Here is a 16557-nt window from a genome sequence, read left to right as displayed (position 1 = left end):
TCACGGAAGAAGGAATTGCGTCGTCCGGACACGTACCAGTGGGCCAAGCTGCCCCCGCGCGTGCCACCACCTCCGCTGGTGCCCGCCGGGCGCAATGAACGGCAGGAGCGTGCGGCGGGAGCTGTTGTGGGTGATGATGTCTGGTGTGGGCGTGGGGTTGATGCCAAGCTAAACACCCTGCATGACTATCGTCGAGCCTGCGGCCTCTGCATCAGATGTGGCGAGAAATGGTCTCGCGACCATCGCTGTCTGGAGCAAATTCAGCTGCACGTGCTCCAAGAGGTTTGGGATCTCTGTCATGGTGATGATTGTGATGATCAAGCGGTGCCTGAGGATTCTGATACCGATGCTCAGCTATTCATGACTCTTTCTTCAGCAGCAGTGTCCGATTGAGCTTCCACTAGTACAATGCAGTTCATGGGTGAAGTTCAGGGCAAGCAGATCCGTATATTATTGGATTCTAGCAGCTCTAATACATTTGTCAGTGCTTCACTTGCAGCTCACCTTCAAGGCAGTTCTGATTGTGATCACCCCACCCGAGTGATGGTGGCAAATGGTACTCAGATGTGGTGTGATACGGAATTCAAGCAATTGCAGTGGTCAGTACATCAGTGCTCTTTTGTTTCCGTGGCCAAGGTCCTTCCTCTATCTCAGTACGACCTCATCGTGGGAATGGACTGGCTCACGGCGCATAGCCCTATGGAGATTGATTAGAGATATAAGTGGATGACTATCACATATGAAGGTACTCAGATGCATTTGCAAGGTCAGTTGGACTCCCTTCCAGTGGGTGCAGTTTTACAAATCACGATAGTGAAGGCAAAAGATTTAGAAGGCAGCTCATCATCTGCTCCGTCGGAATTAGCAGCTTTATTATCTGAGTTCAAAGATGTCTTTGACCCACCCCAAGGCTATCCACCGGCACGCCACTGTGACCACGAGATTCCTCTTGTTGCTGGTGCCACTCCAGCGCAGGTTCGGCCTTATCGTTACCCTCCGGCCGTCAAGACTGAGATTGAACGTCAAGTTTCAGAGATGCTGCATTCAGGCCTCATCCAGCCAAGCAACAACCCTTTTTCGTCTGCAGTGCTCTTGGTCAAAAAGAAAGACGGATCCTTTCGGTTCTATGTTGATTTCCGTCAGCTGAACGCCATAATAGCTAAGTGCAAGTACCCTGTTCCGGTTATTGAGGAATTGCTGGACGAGTTACAAGGAGCCTCCTGGTTTTCTTCTCTGGACCTAACTGCCGGCTACCATCAGATACGTTTGCGTCCAGGAGAAGAACCCAAGACGGTGTTTTAGACCCATTCTGGGCAATATGAGTTCTGGGTGATGGCTTTTGGGTTATCTGGAGCTCTAGCCACTTTTCTTAAGGCCATGAACACCACGTTGCATCCTCTACTTCGCAAATGTGTTCTGGTTTTCTTTGATGACATCCTCATTTTCAGCAAGTCTCGTGAAGAACATCTCGTCCAACTACGCTTGGTGTTGGAGCTCCTCCGCCATGACAAATGGCAAGTCAAGATGTCTAAGTGTTCCTTCTTGCAGCGACAACTCCGTTATCTGGGACATGTCATCTCTGAAGCAGGTGTGGCTACTGACCCTGAAAAGATCATTACAGTCCAGCAGTGGCCAGTGCCTTTGCCTGTCAAAGATGTGCGCAGTTTCTTGGGGCTTGCCGGTTACTACAGGCGTTTCGTCCAGCACTTTGCAATCATTGCTAAGCCATTGACCGAATTACTCAAAAAGGGTGTTCCCTTTCATTGGACCGAACCACAAGCTAACTCCTTTTAGGCACTGAAAGATGCTCTTACTTCAGCTCCAGTTCTGGCTCTTCCTGATTTCACGAAACCATTTTGTGTGGAGACTGACGCCAGCGGCATAGGCATTGGCGCTGTACTGATGCAGGGGGGACACCCATTGGCATTTCTCAGTAAGGCTTTGGGTCCACGGTCTTTGGGGTTGTCGACATACAAAAAAGAGTATATGGCTATTCTTTTGGCGCTGGATCAGTGGCGTGCCTATCTGCAGTATGGGGAGTTTCACATTTTGACTGATCAAAAAAGTTTGAGCCAGCTGACTGAACAATGGCTTCATACTCCTTGGTAGCAGAAGGTCTTTTCTAAGCTCTTGGGCTTATCTTACAAGATTGTCTATAGACGAAGGGCTGAGAATCGAGCTGCTGACACCCTCTCGCGCTATCCAGTCGGCTCCTGTGCTGCTATTTTAGTAGCTGAACCCCATTGGTTATCTGAGGTGATCAAGTCCTATAGTAAAGATGAGCATGCACAGTCTATCATCACACGTCTGACTGCAGATGACCAATCGGTACCCCACTTTACATTCCACAACGGCCTTCTGCGGTATAAATCTCGTTTATGGGTAGGGGCCAACACTGACATTCAGCGCCAGTTGATATCTGAGTTACATTCCAATGCTATGGGGGGGCATTCTGGTATTCCGGTTACTCTCCGCCGACTGAAGCAATACTTTTCATGGACTGGTATGAACACAGCAGTGCGTGATTTTGTCGCTGGCTGTCAGGTGTGCCAGCAGGCCAAACCGGACCGTTCCAAATTACCAGGTCTTCTTCAACCCCTCCCCGTTCCAGATCATGCTTGGCGGATCATCTCCATTGATTTCATTGAAGGGTTGCCAATGTCAGGGTCTGTTAATTGCATTTTCGTCGTGGTTGACATCTTTTCTAAGTATGCCCACTTCCTTGGATTGACGCATCCGTTCACTGCAAGCTCTGTGGCCAAGCTCTTCTTCTCCAATGTCTTCAAGCTTCACAGACTGCCCCAAGCTATTGTGTCGGACAGAGACCGCATCTTCACGAGCAAGTTTTGGCAGGAACTCTTCCAGCTGGCCAAAGTGGACCTGCGCATGTCTACTGCTTATCACCCGCAGTCCAATGGCCAGACCGAACGAGTCAACAAATGTCTTGAGACCTTCCTTCGCTATTACACACATGCATGTCCTAAGCAGTGGAGCAGATGGTTGGATTTGGCTGAGTATTGGTATAATACTAGCTTCCACACTACAGTGGGTTGCTCTCCATTTGAAGTGATGTATGGCTATGCCCCTGATGCATTTGGTATTGAGGCTGCTCACAACTCTTCTATCACTGATCTGACCTCTTGGTTATCTGATCAAGCTCTCAACACTGAGCTGATCTGGCAACACCTGCTACGTGCCAAGCAGCGCATGAAGAAGAATGCGGATCTGCACCGCTCCGAACGGCAGTTCGAGCTCAATGACTGGGTCTACCTCAAGCTCCAACCGTATGTTCAATCTTCTCTTGCTGAGCATTCCCATCATAAGTTGGCCTTCCGGTTCTTTGGACCTTATCGCATTATTGCCAAGGTCGGTTCTGTGGCGTATAGATTGGAGCTTCCACCCTCGTCTACCATTCATCCAGTTTTTCACGTCTCCCAACTTAAAAAGGCGGTGGGTGCCGATCAGACTGTAACTCCTGAACCTCCATCAGAAGCTTCGGTTTGGAGTATTTCGGAAAGGATTCTGCAGCGGCGCTACCTACGCCAAGATACAGCTTCTGTTTTGCAGGGTTTGATCAAGTGGACTCATCTTCCGGAATCGCTGGCAACCTGGGAGAAGCTCGCTGATCTTTAGCAACAGTTTCCTCGCGCTCTGGTCTGGGATCACCCAGGCGCGCACGAAGGGGGGAGTGTCAGCGCTGTGCTTGTGCACCAACCGGCAATAGACGCTGATCAGGCAAGCTCCGAAGGCAAGAAGAAGGCCCAGGAAAAGAAGGATCGCCAAGCTCAGCCCAAGTCCAGGAGTGTGCGCTTCTTCGGCCCAGAGTGGCGTCATGAGTGAGCCTGTGCGTCATGTGTGTGCGTGGCCCAGGGTGGCCCAACGTGGCATCATGTGTGTGCGTGAGTCGCCGTTCGGCTTATATGTCGCGTAGAGAAAAAGGCAAGGGGTATGAACATTGTATGAACCTTCTTCCCAAGTAATCGAGATTCATCCGTGCTCGTCCCTGTGCTCTGCTTCCCTCCCCAAACTCCGATTCCTCCCTTCCAATCCTGATAGTTTCCTCCTTCTCTCCGATTGTTGTTAACAATCATCCCCCCCCCCCCCCCCCACCCACCCCCACCACACACACACACACCACGCACTTGCTTAGCTTTTGTAAACCAAGCTTGCCAACTAGGTAGGTTCAGATGTGCCACGATATCCTAATAAAATTATATGCCCGACCTGCAACTGTCAGAGTATCCTGCAGAGGCTACAACTGCCTCGGAAGAGAGAAAATGATATATGTGTACGTGAGAGGAGAATTAGAGCAGTGACGAGTGGCAGAGAGAAAAAAGAGAGAGGAGGTTTTGGTGAAGAAAAAAGGAAGTGCATGTATGTTTGGAAGAATAGTGGTACTAGGATCCTGTGTATACATGTCACATTGACTTTTGTTCAAAACCAACATTGTTATATACTTGCATTGACGAATGCCTAATAAGGCCACCCCAACGTGCCGAGCTGGCTTAGTCCTATCTTCCACGTATGCATGTAAGGTCCATATTACATCTACTAGTGCTTTCACATCAAGTTACTCCCTCCTTTTTTTATTTGCCGTTCTCGCTTTCTAAGAAATCAAACATACTCAATTTAATCAAATATATACAAAAATATCGAATCTATTTTTATAATAAATTTATTTAAAAATATAAATATAGTTAATATTTTCTATAAATCTAGTCAAACTTAAACTTAAGAAAGATTGATCGGGACGCAAACCATAGCAACATGTAAATATAGGGACAGTGGGAGTACGTTACCTGTAGAATCTGCCAATGTCTATCATCTGACAAAAGTTTTAGGCACTGGCCCAAGCATGCGTTGTGCAGAGTAGCAGACACACCCGTTCATGCTTTTTAAGAGGTTGAGAGAGAGAACAAGAAAATAAGCATCTGACAAAAGCTGAATGATGCAAGTGACATTTTTTTACCGTGGCTGTGAGCTTGGATTGTAAAATCGATAGCCCCAGCGTGCTCTCTGTCTACATATCTCGTTCTTATTTTTAGCTAAAGCATATGATACCGACTGCTTGTGTTGGAGCTGGCCTAAATTGTGTGGGAAAGTCACACTGCAAAATGTGAAGAGTTTTTCTTCTTAAAAAAACATAGTGCAGATGCAGTCACTGATGATGTATATACATTACATGCACAATCATATCGTCCCTATGAATCATGTGTGACAATCTAACGCCTAGTCGCCATGTCACCTATCAGCTAAATAATGATTATATACAAATACAAGCACTTGTACCGATAAGCTATAATCTGAACTTAACCAACTAAGCAGCGATCAATTTGCAACTAGTTGGCCCTCTACTCTTGATCCAATTTGCTGTAGTGTGCCATGCTTCTTCTCTAATCCTCCTGCGCTTAATTTACCAAGGCCAGGTCTACCCTCACATGGCCTCAGGGGCGAACGCAGGAGTGAATCATCATAGAGGGGGCTCATCTCCCTTCATCCAGCCCTCCTCTTCTTCTCCTCTCCCTTTTCTTCCCTTTTCCCTTCTATCATCCTCCCTCTCTGTTAACTCCATGGAGCTCCGGCAAGTAGGGTGGCTTGAGCCCCCATAGCCCCCCCACACTGGATCCTCCCCTGCATTACCTAGCTAGATATATATCTCCCCTTGGTGGTGCGGGACAGGGTTGTAGTCGTAACGACGATAATGCATGATCGCTAAAGGTTATCAAATCCTACATAAGTATTGTGTACTCGATGGCGGCGCCCTGCTAGCTAGCTCGATCTTTGTGGCTGGTTCTCAGTATAATAGTAGACTGTAAGCAGGCTGAATGCTGACGTGGAGGAGAGAGGAGAAGCGGGCTATAAACTTACAGCCGGCTTAGACATATGAACCGAGAAACTTTGTTAGAGAGATAGGTGGACCATGTATTAATGCTGAAGAGCTAACTACTATATGGATTGGCTGGCCGGCTGTATTATTAGCTTTGCTCTCATGGTTCAGAGGCAGGGCTACTACTCCCTTGCAGTGCTAGGCTTGCTCTCTTCGTCGTTCAGCCTGTTCGCTTGGTCGTAAACGATCGTAAATTTTTAGCCAGAACAGTATTTTTCTCTCACACCAAACCAGCCAACAGTAATAATCCACGATCGTATATAATCGTTTCAGCCCCAGCCGAATAGGCTGCTTATTGGCATCCCCAATTCCCCATGCCTAGATTGGTATTTTAATTTGGATGAAATTGCACTAATATATCGGAAACTAGCTAGGTAGTACTTGCTTTCACAAACCTCTAGGGGTCTATTTATGAATATTTTTTTAAAAAAAAGGGAAAAAATCGAAATGGTGTGGGAAAGTCACATTGCATTACTTCAAAAGGTGAAGACTTTTTCTTCTTAAAAAAACACATTGTGTAGATACATGCAGTCACTGATGATGTATATAGGAGTACATTGCATTGCATGCATGTTCACCCCTATGAATCAGGTGTGCGTGTGACAATCTAACGTCTAGTCGCCATGTCACCTACCACCTAAATAATGATTATATACAAATACAAACACTTGTACTGATAGGCTATAATCCGAACTTAACCAACTAAGCTGCCGGTCAATTCGTACCTAATTGGCCCCTCTACTCTTGAGATCCGACTTGCTGTAGCGTGCTACGCTTCCTCTGTTCCTCCTGCGCCTAATTTACCAGGGGTCTAGCCTCGCACATAGCCTCTACTCTTGGCCGCCAAACTGCCAAAGGCTATCACGTTGACGCCCTATTGTGCTCGGTGGACAGTGGTGGTGTGCCCCGCCTCTTCGTGGCTGGTTCTCATGGTTAGGCTTCGTCCTTGCCATCCCCAATTCAATTCCCCATGACTAGAATGGGATTTTAATTTGGATGAAATTGCTCAAATGTCTCGGAAACTAGGTAGGACTTGCTTTCATTCACATCAGAATGAGAAAGGGAAACAAGTCCACGTCTCGTCGCAAACTACAATTGTTATTAAAACTATATAAATGACCGTGCGTTGCACGAAAAAAATAATATCAAAATAGTGCTAGTATGAATGTGTTACAAAAAAAAAAAAAATTTTAAACGATTACAACTTTAGTTTTCTGAATGGCTAGAACTCCCGTAGTTGCGTTGGTAGCATCCTGCAAATATTTTTGTTGTTAATATATATAAAGCTAGAGTATTGTTGACCATATGGAGAAAATATATATTGCCGAGAGAAAGTACCTCTTTTTATAGGGTTAGAACCTATTTATATGCAATATTCTTCGTGAATATACTTTTTTTCTAGTTTCTTCTTCCTCTTTCCCTTGTTAACGTCCTTCTCAATAGGCCGTCACGATCAAGATCCTAACGTTCGATCTTGCCGTGGCTGTTGATATAGCAACACATAATTGGCCGTGCAAAAACACCGGCAAATACACCGTAACATTAGAGATAGTCTACACTGTGCCTTGTTAATCGTCATTACGAAACTCACACGAATGGGAAACTGAGAGAGGTGCTCTAGTTTTAAATTCAGTCGATCTAGACCTTTAAATTCAGTCGACCTAGACCTGAACTTATCTTCTGAAACAGTTTTTGAGATAGCCCAGGAGTCGATAAGTTAGGCCTCCATTTCAAAAGGATATGGGCATTTTAAGACGGGCCTTGGGACGAAACTAATACCGTACGGTCCAGAATATGCTCTTCGGCCACATCAGCAGAAAGCCAGAAACCATGAGTTTTTTTTTTTTGAACTGAAGAAAGGAATAATAAAAACAAACAAAAAAACGTGGCTTGCCGCAAACGCGCCCGCCAAATGGTGGGCGTTTACACAGGCTCTAAAATTTGGTTCCAATCCAATTAAGCGACAAGCAGCAGAAATACATAAGGTACAAATTGGGGCCGCTGGGAAAGTACCAGAGGCGGCTTCAAAAAATTTAACTGTTTCTTCTCGCAATAGGGTCACATGACATTCAAAATTTTAAGACGGTTAACATAAATAACCCCACGTGGTATTCTCGTATAATTTTGAAATATATGTATCAGACTAACTCTTGATTAAGAGCTATATTTTAATTTCTCTCTCTTCGATATATTAAAATGTAAAACAATATGCTATGAGTTAGCTCATAAGGGCAGTCCCAACGAAAGAAACTAGTAGTTTCTATAACATAGGATACCGCACCAAAAAAGTATTGCTTTCCAACTCATGATTTCTATGAGTAATAATTATTTTCTCTTTCTCTCTCCCAACTCTATCTTCTTCTTCCAATGAGAGTGCGACACGAGCTCCCTAGAAACTGATGGTTTCTCCCCAATGGCGATTTCATGGTTTCTTGGTGCATTGGGTCAAGAGTAGACCTGATTTCTTCATGAAGAAACCATTTCTATGATTTTTGCTCTCTTTCTTCATTAATTACGTTGCCATGTCAGCGTTTTGCCTACGTGGCAAGTCATTTAATGATGATAGAAACCATCATCAATGCACCATTGGGACTGCCCTAAGTTATCATTAGAGTTGCTCTAATATAATAGATTAAAAAGATATTTTTGTTCTTCCATCTACCTATATCCATGTGCCATCCTATAAATAGTATAGATAAAAAGAGGAAGGACGTTGTTATAGACAGAACCATCGATACATTAACATTTTACCTGCTAGATATAAACAACAACCTAGCTAATACTGTAGTTAGCCATCTTATTTAACTGATAGTTGATCCAAATAGAGCCTATGTGTGTGTATAAGAAACATTGCTTTCTGGAACCTAAGGCGCTACACTACACGTGCCATTGAAACAAGTTCTTTCCATTGTCAAATATACACACAAAAAAAGTTTGAGTCCGCATGATCTCCAACACCGGCGAAATAAACTAATGCAATAAATTAGAGCCATACAAACAATAGGATATATATAGGACCATTCCTCTGACATTTGCTTCACTTTCCTGCTCCAATTACCAACCAATACGGGAGAATCCATAGAACTGCCCTTGCTAAAAAAAGCTGAGCCTAGGTCATCAATCTCTATAGCTTTATATATAAGACTAGGTAGCGTGTCCGTGTGTTGCTACGGAACAACTAAATATTTTATACTAAAAATATACGGATCGCACGATAAGATAACAATACTATTAAATTAAATACCGACGTTAAAGTAACATTTAATTCAAAAAGCAAAGTTCGTGAAATTAACACAGTCATGAAGAGCGCGGCGTCGTAGGCTCATAAACTCTACTGTATAGACTTTTTCATGATATGGCTAAGATAATATCTTATATTGGCAGAAAGAATTATCCGATATCCATTTCTTTCATACGCCAATAAATCCATGAAAAAGTTCCACTGCATCTCCATATAATTATGTACACACAGGTTCAAGTATATATGTAAATATTAGTGCCTGTCACACAGATAATACTGCATGTCTTAAAAAATCTCTCATAAAATTTTAAAACAAAGTATGTTATACTCACCGTATAAATATGTGTGGCTTTAGGACTATTCCACACAGACATATATTGTAGAATAAGGTATCCACTTGAGTGTCTGTTCCAAGATGTTGAATTAGGTGTTGTAATTCTTAATTTCGACACATTTTTCAGGTCAAGGCAACCAATGGTGACCCTTTTCTTAGTGGTGCATAATTTTATGGTGCACCTCTTGACTATCTGAGTAAGGATAAGTTAGCACTGCAAAGGCTCAGAAAAGCTGCTGAGAATGCCAATGTTGAGTTTTTCTCCACTATGCATACTAAAACCTATGTTCCCGTTTATCATTGTCGATGCTTTTGATGCAAAATAATTCAACATTACCATGATCAGATATAATTTTGAGTCTCTTGTGAGCAATCTCATAGAGGGACTCTCATCCTTTATGTGATCTGCCTCAAGGATATTGGCAGGACGATGGATCCATGTTGGAATGTCGCACCAAAAAGTGTCCACGATTTATTTCCCATGAATACATGCGGGTACTATGATAACACTAACTACACCAAATGAAAGATTAGAGAGAATTTGTATTGCTTCTAGAAGGATTTATTTATTAAGTTCTTTGGACTCTACATGTAGTTTTGAAATATCTGTTTACATGTCTTACCTCGTATCCTAATTCAAAATTTTGTAGTTTAATTAGAATATGGGAAAAGGATTTAAAATGAACAGACCCAAGGATAATTTCAACAAGAAACAGCAAGCGAGGGTGATGAAACACGTGAGCGTGAAACCAAATGAAAAGAGGAAAAAGCTGTCCCTTTTGTAAATGCAAAGAGGGAAAGTAATTAAATGTTGGCAGATTTGGCAAGGTTCTCAGAAATGCAAAGAGGTTCATTTTGTCTTAATTCTCTTTCCTTCTGTGTTAATTCTCTTTTCTTTTGCTCGTTGCCATATATGCTGGTGCATGCAAACATGCAATGTGTATATGGATAGCATAATAATTTTTCTACTTCCTATTTTATCATGATTCCTCTATCATATGACAGGTAATATTCAATCTAGGAGAATCGCACCAAAGGACGCAGCATGCGGGAGATATCGTGGGATCGTAGACGTGGATAGACGGATGAACCAAAACAAATGTCGCACAAAAAAATGTCTACACTTTGTTCTTTTTAGTTGTAGAAGATATACACAAAGATAATGCAAGAGACAAATTAGGGTTCAGGCTCTTTATTATTTTGTCACACCAACCAATAGCACTGGTTCCAACAATTTGAATACTAGTTTTATCGAGTGCTTGCGTAACATCTGGTAACACTACCATACCACTGTGACTAGGCCTCGAAAGAGTAGAAATTTTTTTGTGGCAAGTACCATACATTTTGGGCTTTTGCCTGGTTGTTAGATGTCATCGGCCCTTGAATGTTCAGAGGCATCTAATCCCATTTGTTGGCGTGTTTGTTTGCCTGGACAGGGGCTAGATGCAGGCTGAGGGGTGCAGCCAGCCCTATTTGTTTGCCTAGACGTTATTTGGGCCCAGCCAGCACGCTGCTTAAAGCAGCCATGAGCCAGGCCCGCTGGAAACGCCCCTCCCCCTCGTTTCTCTGGAGCCAGGCTCATTTTGGCCACTCGCGGGCTCGGTTTGGCTGTTGGCGGGCTGTTGCTCTCGTCTCGCACCCTACGGTGAAAATTCCCTGCCCCCTCTCCTCCTCGCCGCTAGGGTTGGAGTCCCTTATAAGCAAGGTCGGCACCGCTCACTCGCTAGGGTTCCACTTCATCCTATCTGCTCCTCACTCCCTCCTGCTCTGCACTCTCCTTAGTGCGCTCCTCGTCCTCCCTCGTCCGGCGGTGCGTGATGGCGGTGGGGTCATAGACGGGCCTCGTGTGGCTCACGTCGGCTGCTCCTCCTCCATCTCGCTGGCGCACGGGTGGTGGTGGTCCTTGTCGTCTTCTTCTTCCTCGAGACGAGTGGGTGCTGCTGCTGGTGGCTGTGTTTGTTTGCCTGGACATGGGCCTATGGTGGACGCTACTTCGTCTTCCCCAAGCCATTGCCTGCTTCCTCTCTGGATCTGCTTCCTCCTCCCCAAGCCGCTGGCTTCTTCCTCCTCTCCATCCCCAAAGCAAGGTGAAATCTTGAAATATTGCTTACACTTGGCTCGATTTTAGCGGTCAAAGTGCTCATAGCATTGTGAAGTATTTACACTTGACCTGATTTCAGCGGTCAAAGTGCTCATAGCGCTATTTCTGTGGGATTTATGCTTGGCTCGTGACAGATCTGTGAGTTTTAGGCCCAATCCATGATGCTTCCATGTTTTCATTTCACTGTGATGCTATATATGAGCTAGGATTTACTATTTTGCATGGTCTGAGATTGGGATGTGTTTCTTGCCGGTTTATGTTTGGTCGATTTGTGAGTTATTGGTCCCAATTGATGATAGTTCCATGTTCTTGTTCCACTGTGATGATACTTATGAGCTAGGGTTAACTGATAGACATGGTTTGAGATTGGGATGTGTCTATTGCTGGTTTATTTGAGGTCGATGATGTTGAGGTGGGGCCTCTAGGATGCTGTGCTATGCACATTGCAGCCGAGGCCATGAAGCCCTAGGTGTTCTCCACTTTTATTTATTTCTACGATGATGTGCACTTAGAGGCCAGCAAGGCATGCCTTAACCTAACATCAATCTTTCATTCATGCATGTAGATGGATTTTTAGCAATAGAGATCTACCATGGTATCCCAAGCTGCCTCCATGGTAGTTGTGATGGTTGCCCTTGTTTCTTCTAAACTCAAAAGGGCTAGAGAAGAGGATGAGCCCATTTGTTATGGTCCTAGGTTAGAAGCAGATGAGCACAGAGAGAAGAACCTTTCTCTCATTTACAACTCAACTGATGCTGAGTGCATAGCCATGTCTAGGATGAGTAGAGCACCTTTTTCTCACTATGCAACTTGTTTAGGTAGACGGGTTTAGTTGTAGACTCAATTAATTCCTCAGTTGAGGAATAGGTAGCCATGTTTCTACATGTTGTTGGGCACAATCAGAGGTTTAGAGTTATCCACCAGAGCTTTAGGAGATCCATAGAGACAGTTAGCAGACACTTTCACTAGGTTTTATATGCTATTGGGGAACTGAGGGATGAGCTGATCAAACCACCATCTGGTTCAACACACGTCAAAATTCTAGGTAGTCATAGATGGAACCCTTTTTTAAGGTAATTGTTGGCTACCTTGGTTCCATTATTTTGGGTTGAGGATTGCACTTCCATACTTATGTTTTAATTTTCATCTAAGGACTGTATTGGAGCCATTGATGGCACCCATGTGTTGGCAAGGGTGCCCAGGCACATGCAGGGGCCATTCTATGGTAGGAAACAAAGCTGCACACAAAATGTGATGGCAGCTGTTGATTTTGATCTAAAGTTCACATATGTGTTGGCTAGGTGGGAGGGTTTTGCACATGATGCATTGGTTCTAGTTGATGCCATAGAGAGAGATGAGGTTTGAGTGTTCCTAATGGTAATAAATTTTTGCCATAGCCAAATTGTTCTTAAGCCTTTATGATATGTCTTGTAAGCCAATCCACCACTGCCTTGTAGGGATGTTCTATCCAGTGGATGCTGGTTATGCTTGTAGGATAGGGTTCCTACATCCATACAGGGGTGTCAGGTATCACCTGTCTAAATATGGTACTAGGCATAACCCTACTAATACCAAGGAGCTATACAACCTGAGGCACAACTCCCTTAGAGTGACCATTGAAAGGGCCTTTGGTGCTTTGAAGAAAATTTTGTAGTCATAGATAACAAGCCCTTCCATAGGTACAAGACTCAAGTAAAGCTTGTTCAAGCCTGCTGCATTTTACACAATTGGATCCTGGGATTTGGGTTTGACCATGTGGTCCCAACTAAAGCAGAGTGGGTTGTAAACCCTTGAAAGCTCTAGTTTGGTTTTGGTGAATTGATGAAACCCTAAGTGCTAACCTAGTTTATCAAAGTGATTATGAGATAGGTAGCACTACTCCAAGTGATGAAGCAATGGTGAAGATCATGATGATGGTGATGGCATGGTGATGATCAAACTCTTGGACTTGAAAAAGAAGAAAGAGAAAAATAAAAAGCTCAAGGCAAAGATGAAACTTGAAAGGAGCTTTTTTGTTTTGGTGATCGAGACACTTAGTGAGTGTGATCACATTTAGGATCGATAGTCATACTATTAAGAGGAGTGAAAATCGTATCGAAATGTGGTTATCAAAGTGCCACTAGATGCTCTAACTCATTGCATATGCATTTAAGATCTAGTGGAGTGCTAACACCCTTGAAAACATTTGTGAAAATATGCTAACACATGTGCACAAGATGATACATATGGTGGTTGGCACATTTGAGCAAGGATAAAGAAGATAGAGTTGAAAAGGAGTTAGTCGCGCTAGTCACAGAGTGACTGGACACGTCCAAAATTGGGACCGGACGCGTCCGGTATTTTATCCAGTCTTTGGGTAGTTAGACAGAAGTGATCGGACATGTCCGGAATTAGGACTGGACGCGTCCGATATTTGGACCCGAGGTGAGCGACTAAGTGAAAGTGACCGGACTCTAGCTCAGTGGAGTGACCGGACGCTTATGAGTTACTGTTCAGCGTTAGGTCAAAGTGATATAGCCTGATGCAGGATTATAGAGAGCGACGTCCGGTCGCCACACCGGACACGTCCGGTGTGAACCAGCATGTCTCGGGTTTTCAACGCAATAATTCATCGGACGCTGGGAGCGTCTGGTCCGGTGTGATCGGACACATTCGGTCAGCCTAGAGCGGCTCTGGGAGCTCTCTAGACTCGACCTGACGCTGTGTCTCTCGGGTCCGGTTATTTTCTAATAGCGCGTCCGATCACGTAGTATTACTGTGCGCAAAGATAACCGTTGGGCATCAATGGCTAAACAATTTGAAAGGGTCACATGGCGGTCAGGTTGCGTCCAGACGCAGCAACCGGACGCGTCCGGTCACCACACCGAACGCGTCCAGTGCACACAACCTGCGCGTCCGATCGTCCCGCAACCAGCCCAATAATTGAGCCAACGACTCTATTGTTTGGGGGTGTCTATAAATATCATTTGACCGGCTCTAGCTCACTCTCTTAGCCATTTGCATTGACATAGAAACCTTGTGAGCTTAGCCAAAGCCCTCCCACTCATCTCCATCTTTGATTCATCATCTTTGTGAGATTGAGAGAGAATCCAAGTGCATTGCTTGAGTGTTTGCATCTAGAGGCACTTGGTATTCGTGTTTCGCTGGGGGTTTGGCTTGTTACTCTTGGTGGTTGCCACTACCTAGATGGCTTGGAGCAGCGAGGATCATCGAGTGGAGGTTGGTGATTGTCTCTAGCTCCGATCATGGTGATTGTGAGGGGTTCTTGACCTTTTCCCTGCGGAGAGCCAAAAGGTACTCTAGTAAATTGCTAGTGGCTTGTGTGATCCTCATCTTGTGTTGGTTGTATGGCACCCTATTAAGGGTTTGGCGTGTGATGCCAATTAGCGCGTGAACCTCCAAGTGAGTGAATCGCCACAATAGGGACTAGCTTGCCGGCAAGCAAGTGAACCTCGGAAGAAAAATCATTGTGTCTTGATTATCTCCTTGGTATTCATTGGTATTCACTCATTGGTCACTTGCCATGATGGTATACCTCTCTACCACTCTATTGTATTTCATTATACATTCAATTGGATAGAGCTAGTGGTAGTTAAGACTAGATAGTGTATCATTTAATTGTATTACTCTCACTAGGTTGATCACCTAGATGTTTATTAGTGACATAGCTTTGTTGTGATATACTAGAGATCATAGAAAATAGAATTGGGTAGGTGGCTTGCAACCCCAAGTATAGTGCTAGCACAAATTTTGCTTCGCCATCTTATTGACTAATCATTTGTCTTATTGTTGTTGTAGAGATTTTTAATAGGCTATTCACCCTCCTCTAGCCATTAGGACCTTTCAAGTGGTATCAAAGCAGTGGTCACCGTGATTTGAGGCTTAATAACCTTCGGTGTAAAAATGGCTCAAATCAACAACACCAAGAAGCCACCCCAATTTGATGGCTCAAACTATCCCTATTGAAAGGCTAAGATGATAACATATATTAAGTCAATCAATAGGAAAGTTTGGAAGGTGGTGGAGACCAAGATTGAGATAGAGGATCCAGAGAACCCCACCACCACTGAAGAAGTGCTTCTCCAAAACAATGGCATTGCTCTTAGTGCCATTCATGATGCTATTGATGAGAGAATATTTGAGCAAATCAAGAACATTGAAATGGCTCATGAAGCATGGAAGAAGTTGGAGGAATCATTTGAGGGCACTCAAGCCATGAAGGGTGCCAATGCATATATCCTCAAGGAGAAGTTTGCTAGTTTCAAGATGGAGGATGAGAGTGTGCCAGAGATATTCCATAGGTTACAAGTGCTTGTCAATGATCTCAAAGCACTTGGTGAGAAGGTGGAGGACAATGACTTCTCCCATAAGTTCTTGAGATGCTTACCCTCAAGATTTGGCACATTGGTCACTATTCTAGTGAGGAGTGGTTTGGACACCATAACATCAAACCAAGTGTTGGGAGATATAATGACCGATGATACATATAGAGATTATGATGAGAAGAAAGAAAAGAAGGAGAAGAAAGATGAGAAGAAGAATGAGAAGAGTGTGGCATTCAAGGCCACATCATCCAAGGGCAAGGCAAAGCAAGAATCATCAAGTGAAGATGAAGACTTGAGCTTTGATGAGATGGATGATGAGAAGATGGCTCTCTTTGTCAAGAGATTTGGCAAGTTCATGATGAAGAAGGGCTACCATGCTACTAGAAAGAAGTCTTCATCCAAGAACAAGGAAGAATCAAGAAGGTGCTTTAATTGCGGAAGCAAAGATCATCTTGTTGCTCAATGCCCATACAATAGTGACAATAATGACAACAAGAAGAATAAGAAGAATGACAAGAAGGAAAAGAAAGAGAAGAAGGACAAGATGATCTTCAAGAAGAAGAAAAAAGGTGGTTCATATGTGGTCACTTGGGATAGTGATGCTTCCTCAAGTGATGATGATGATAGTGATGATGAAAAGTTAGATCAACTTGACACGCCACTTGATCC

General features: G+C 44.0%; 1 protein-coding gene across 1 annotated transcript; it reads left to right on the top strand.

Moving 5' to 3' along the window:
• Positions 1-726: 726 nt before the first annotated feature.
• LOC136548919 (uncharacterized) lies at positions 727-3633 on the top strand. The gene is made up of 4 exons (XM_066540276.1): positions 727-1264; positions 1449-1588; positions 1795-1896; positions 2545-3633. Exons 1-4 carry the CDS (start codon positions 727-729, stop codon positions 3631-3633), a joined length of 1869 nt encoding a protein of 622 aa, XP_066396373.1.
• Positions 3634-16557: the final 12924 nt, after the last annotated feature.

This window comes from Miscanthus floridulus, chromosome 4, assembly GCF_019320115.1.
Source record: "Miscanthus floridulus cultivar M001 chromosome 4, ASM1932011v1, whole genome shotgun sequence".
Taxonomy (NCBI): Eukaryota; Viridiplantae; Streptophyta; class Magnoliopsida; order Poales; family Poaceae; genus Miscanthus; species Miscanthus floridulus.
This window is presented reverse-complemented; position numbering and strand designations above follow the sequence as displayed.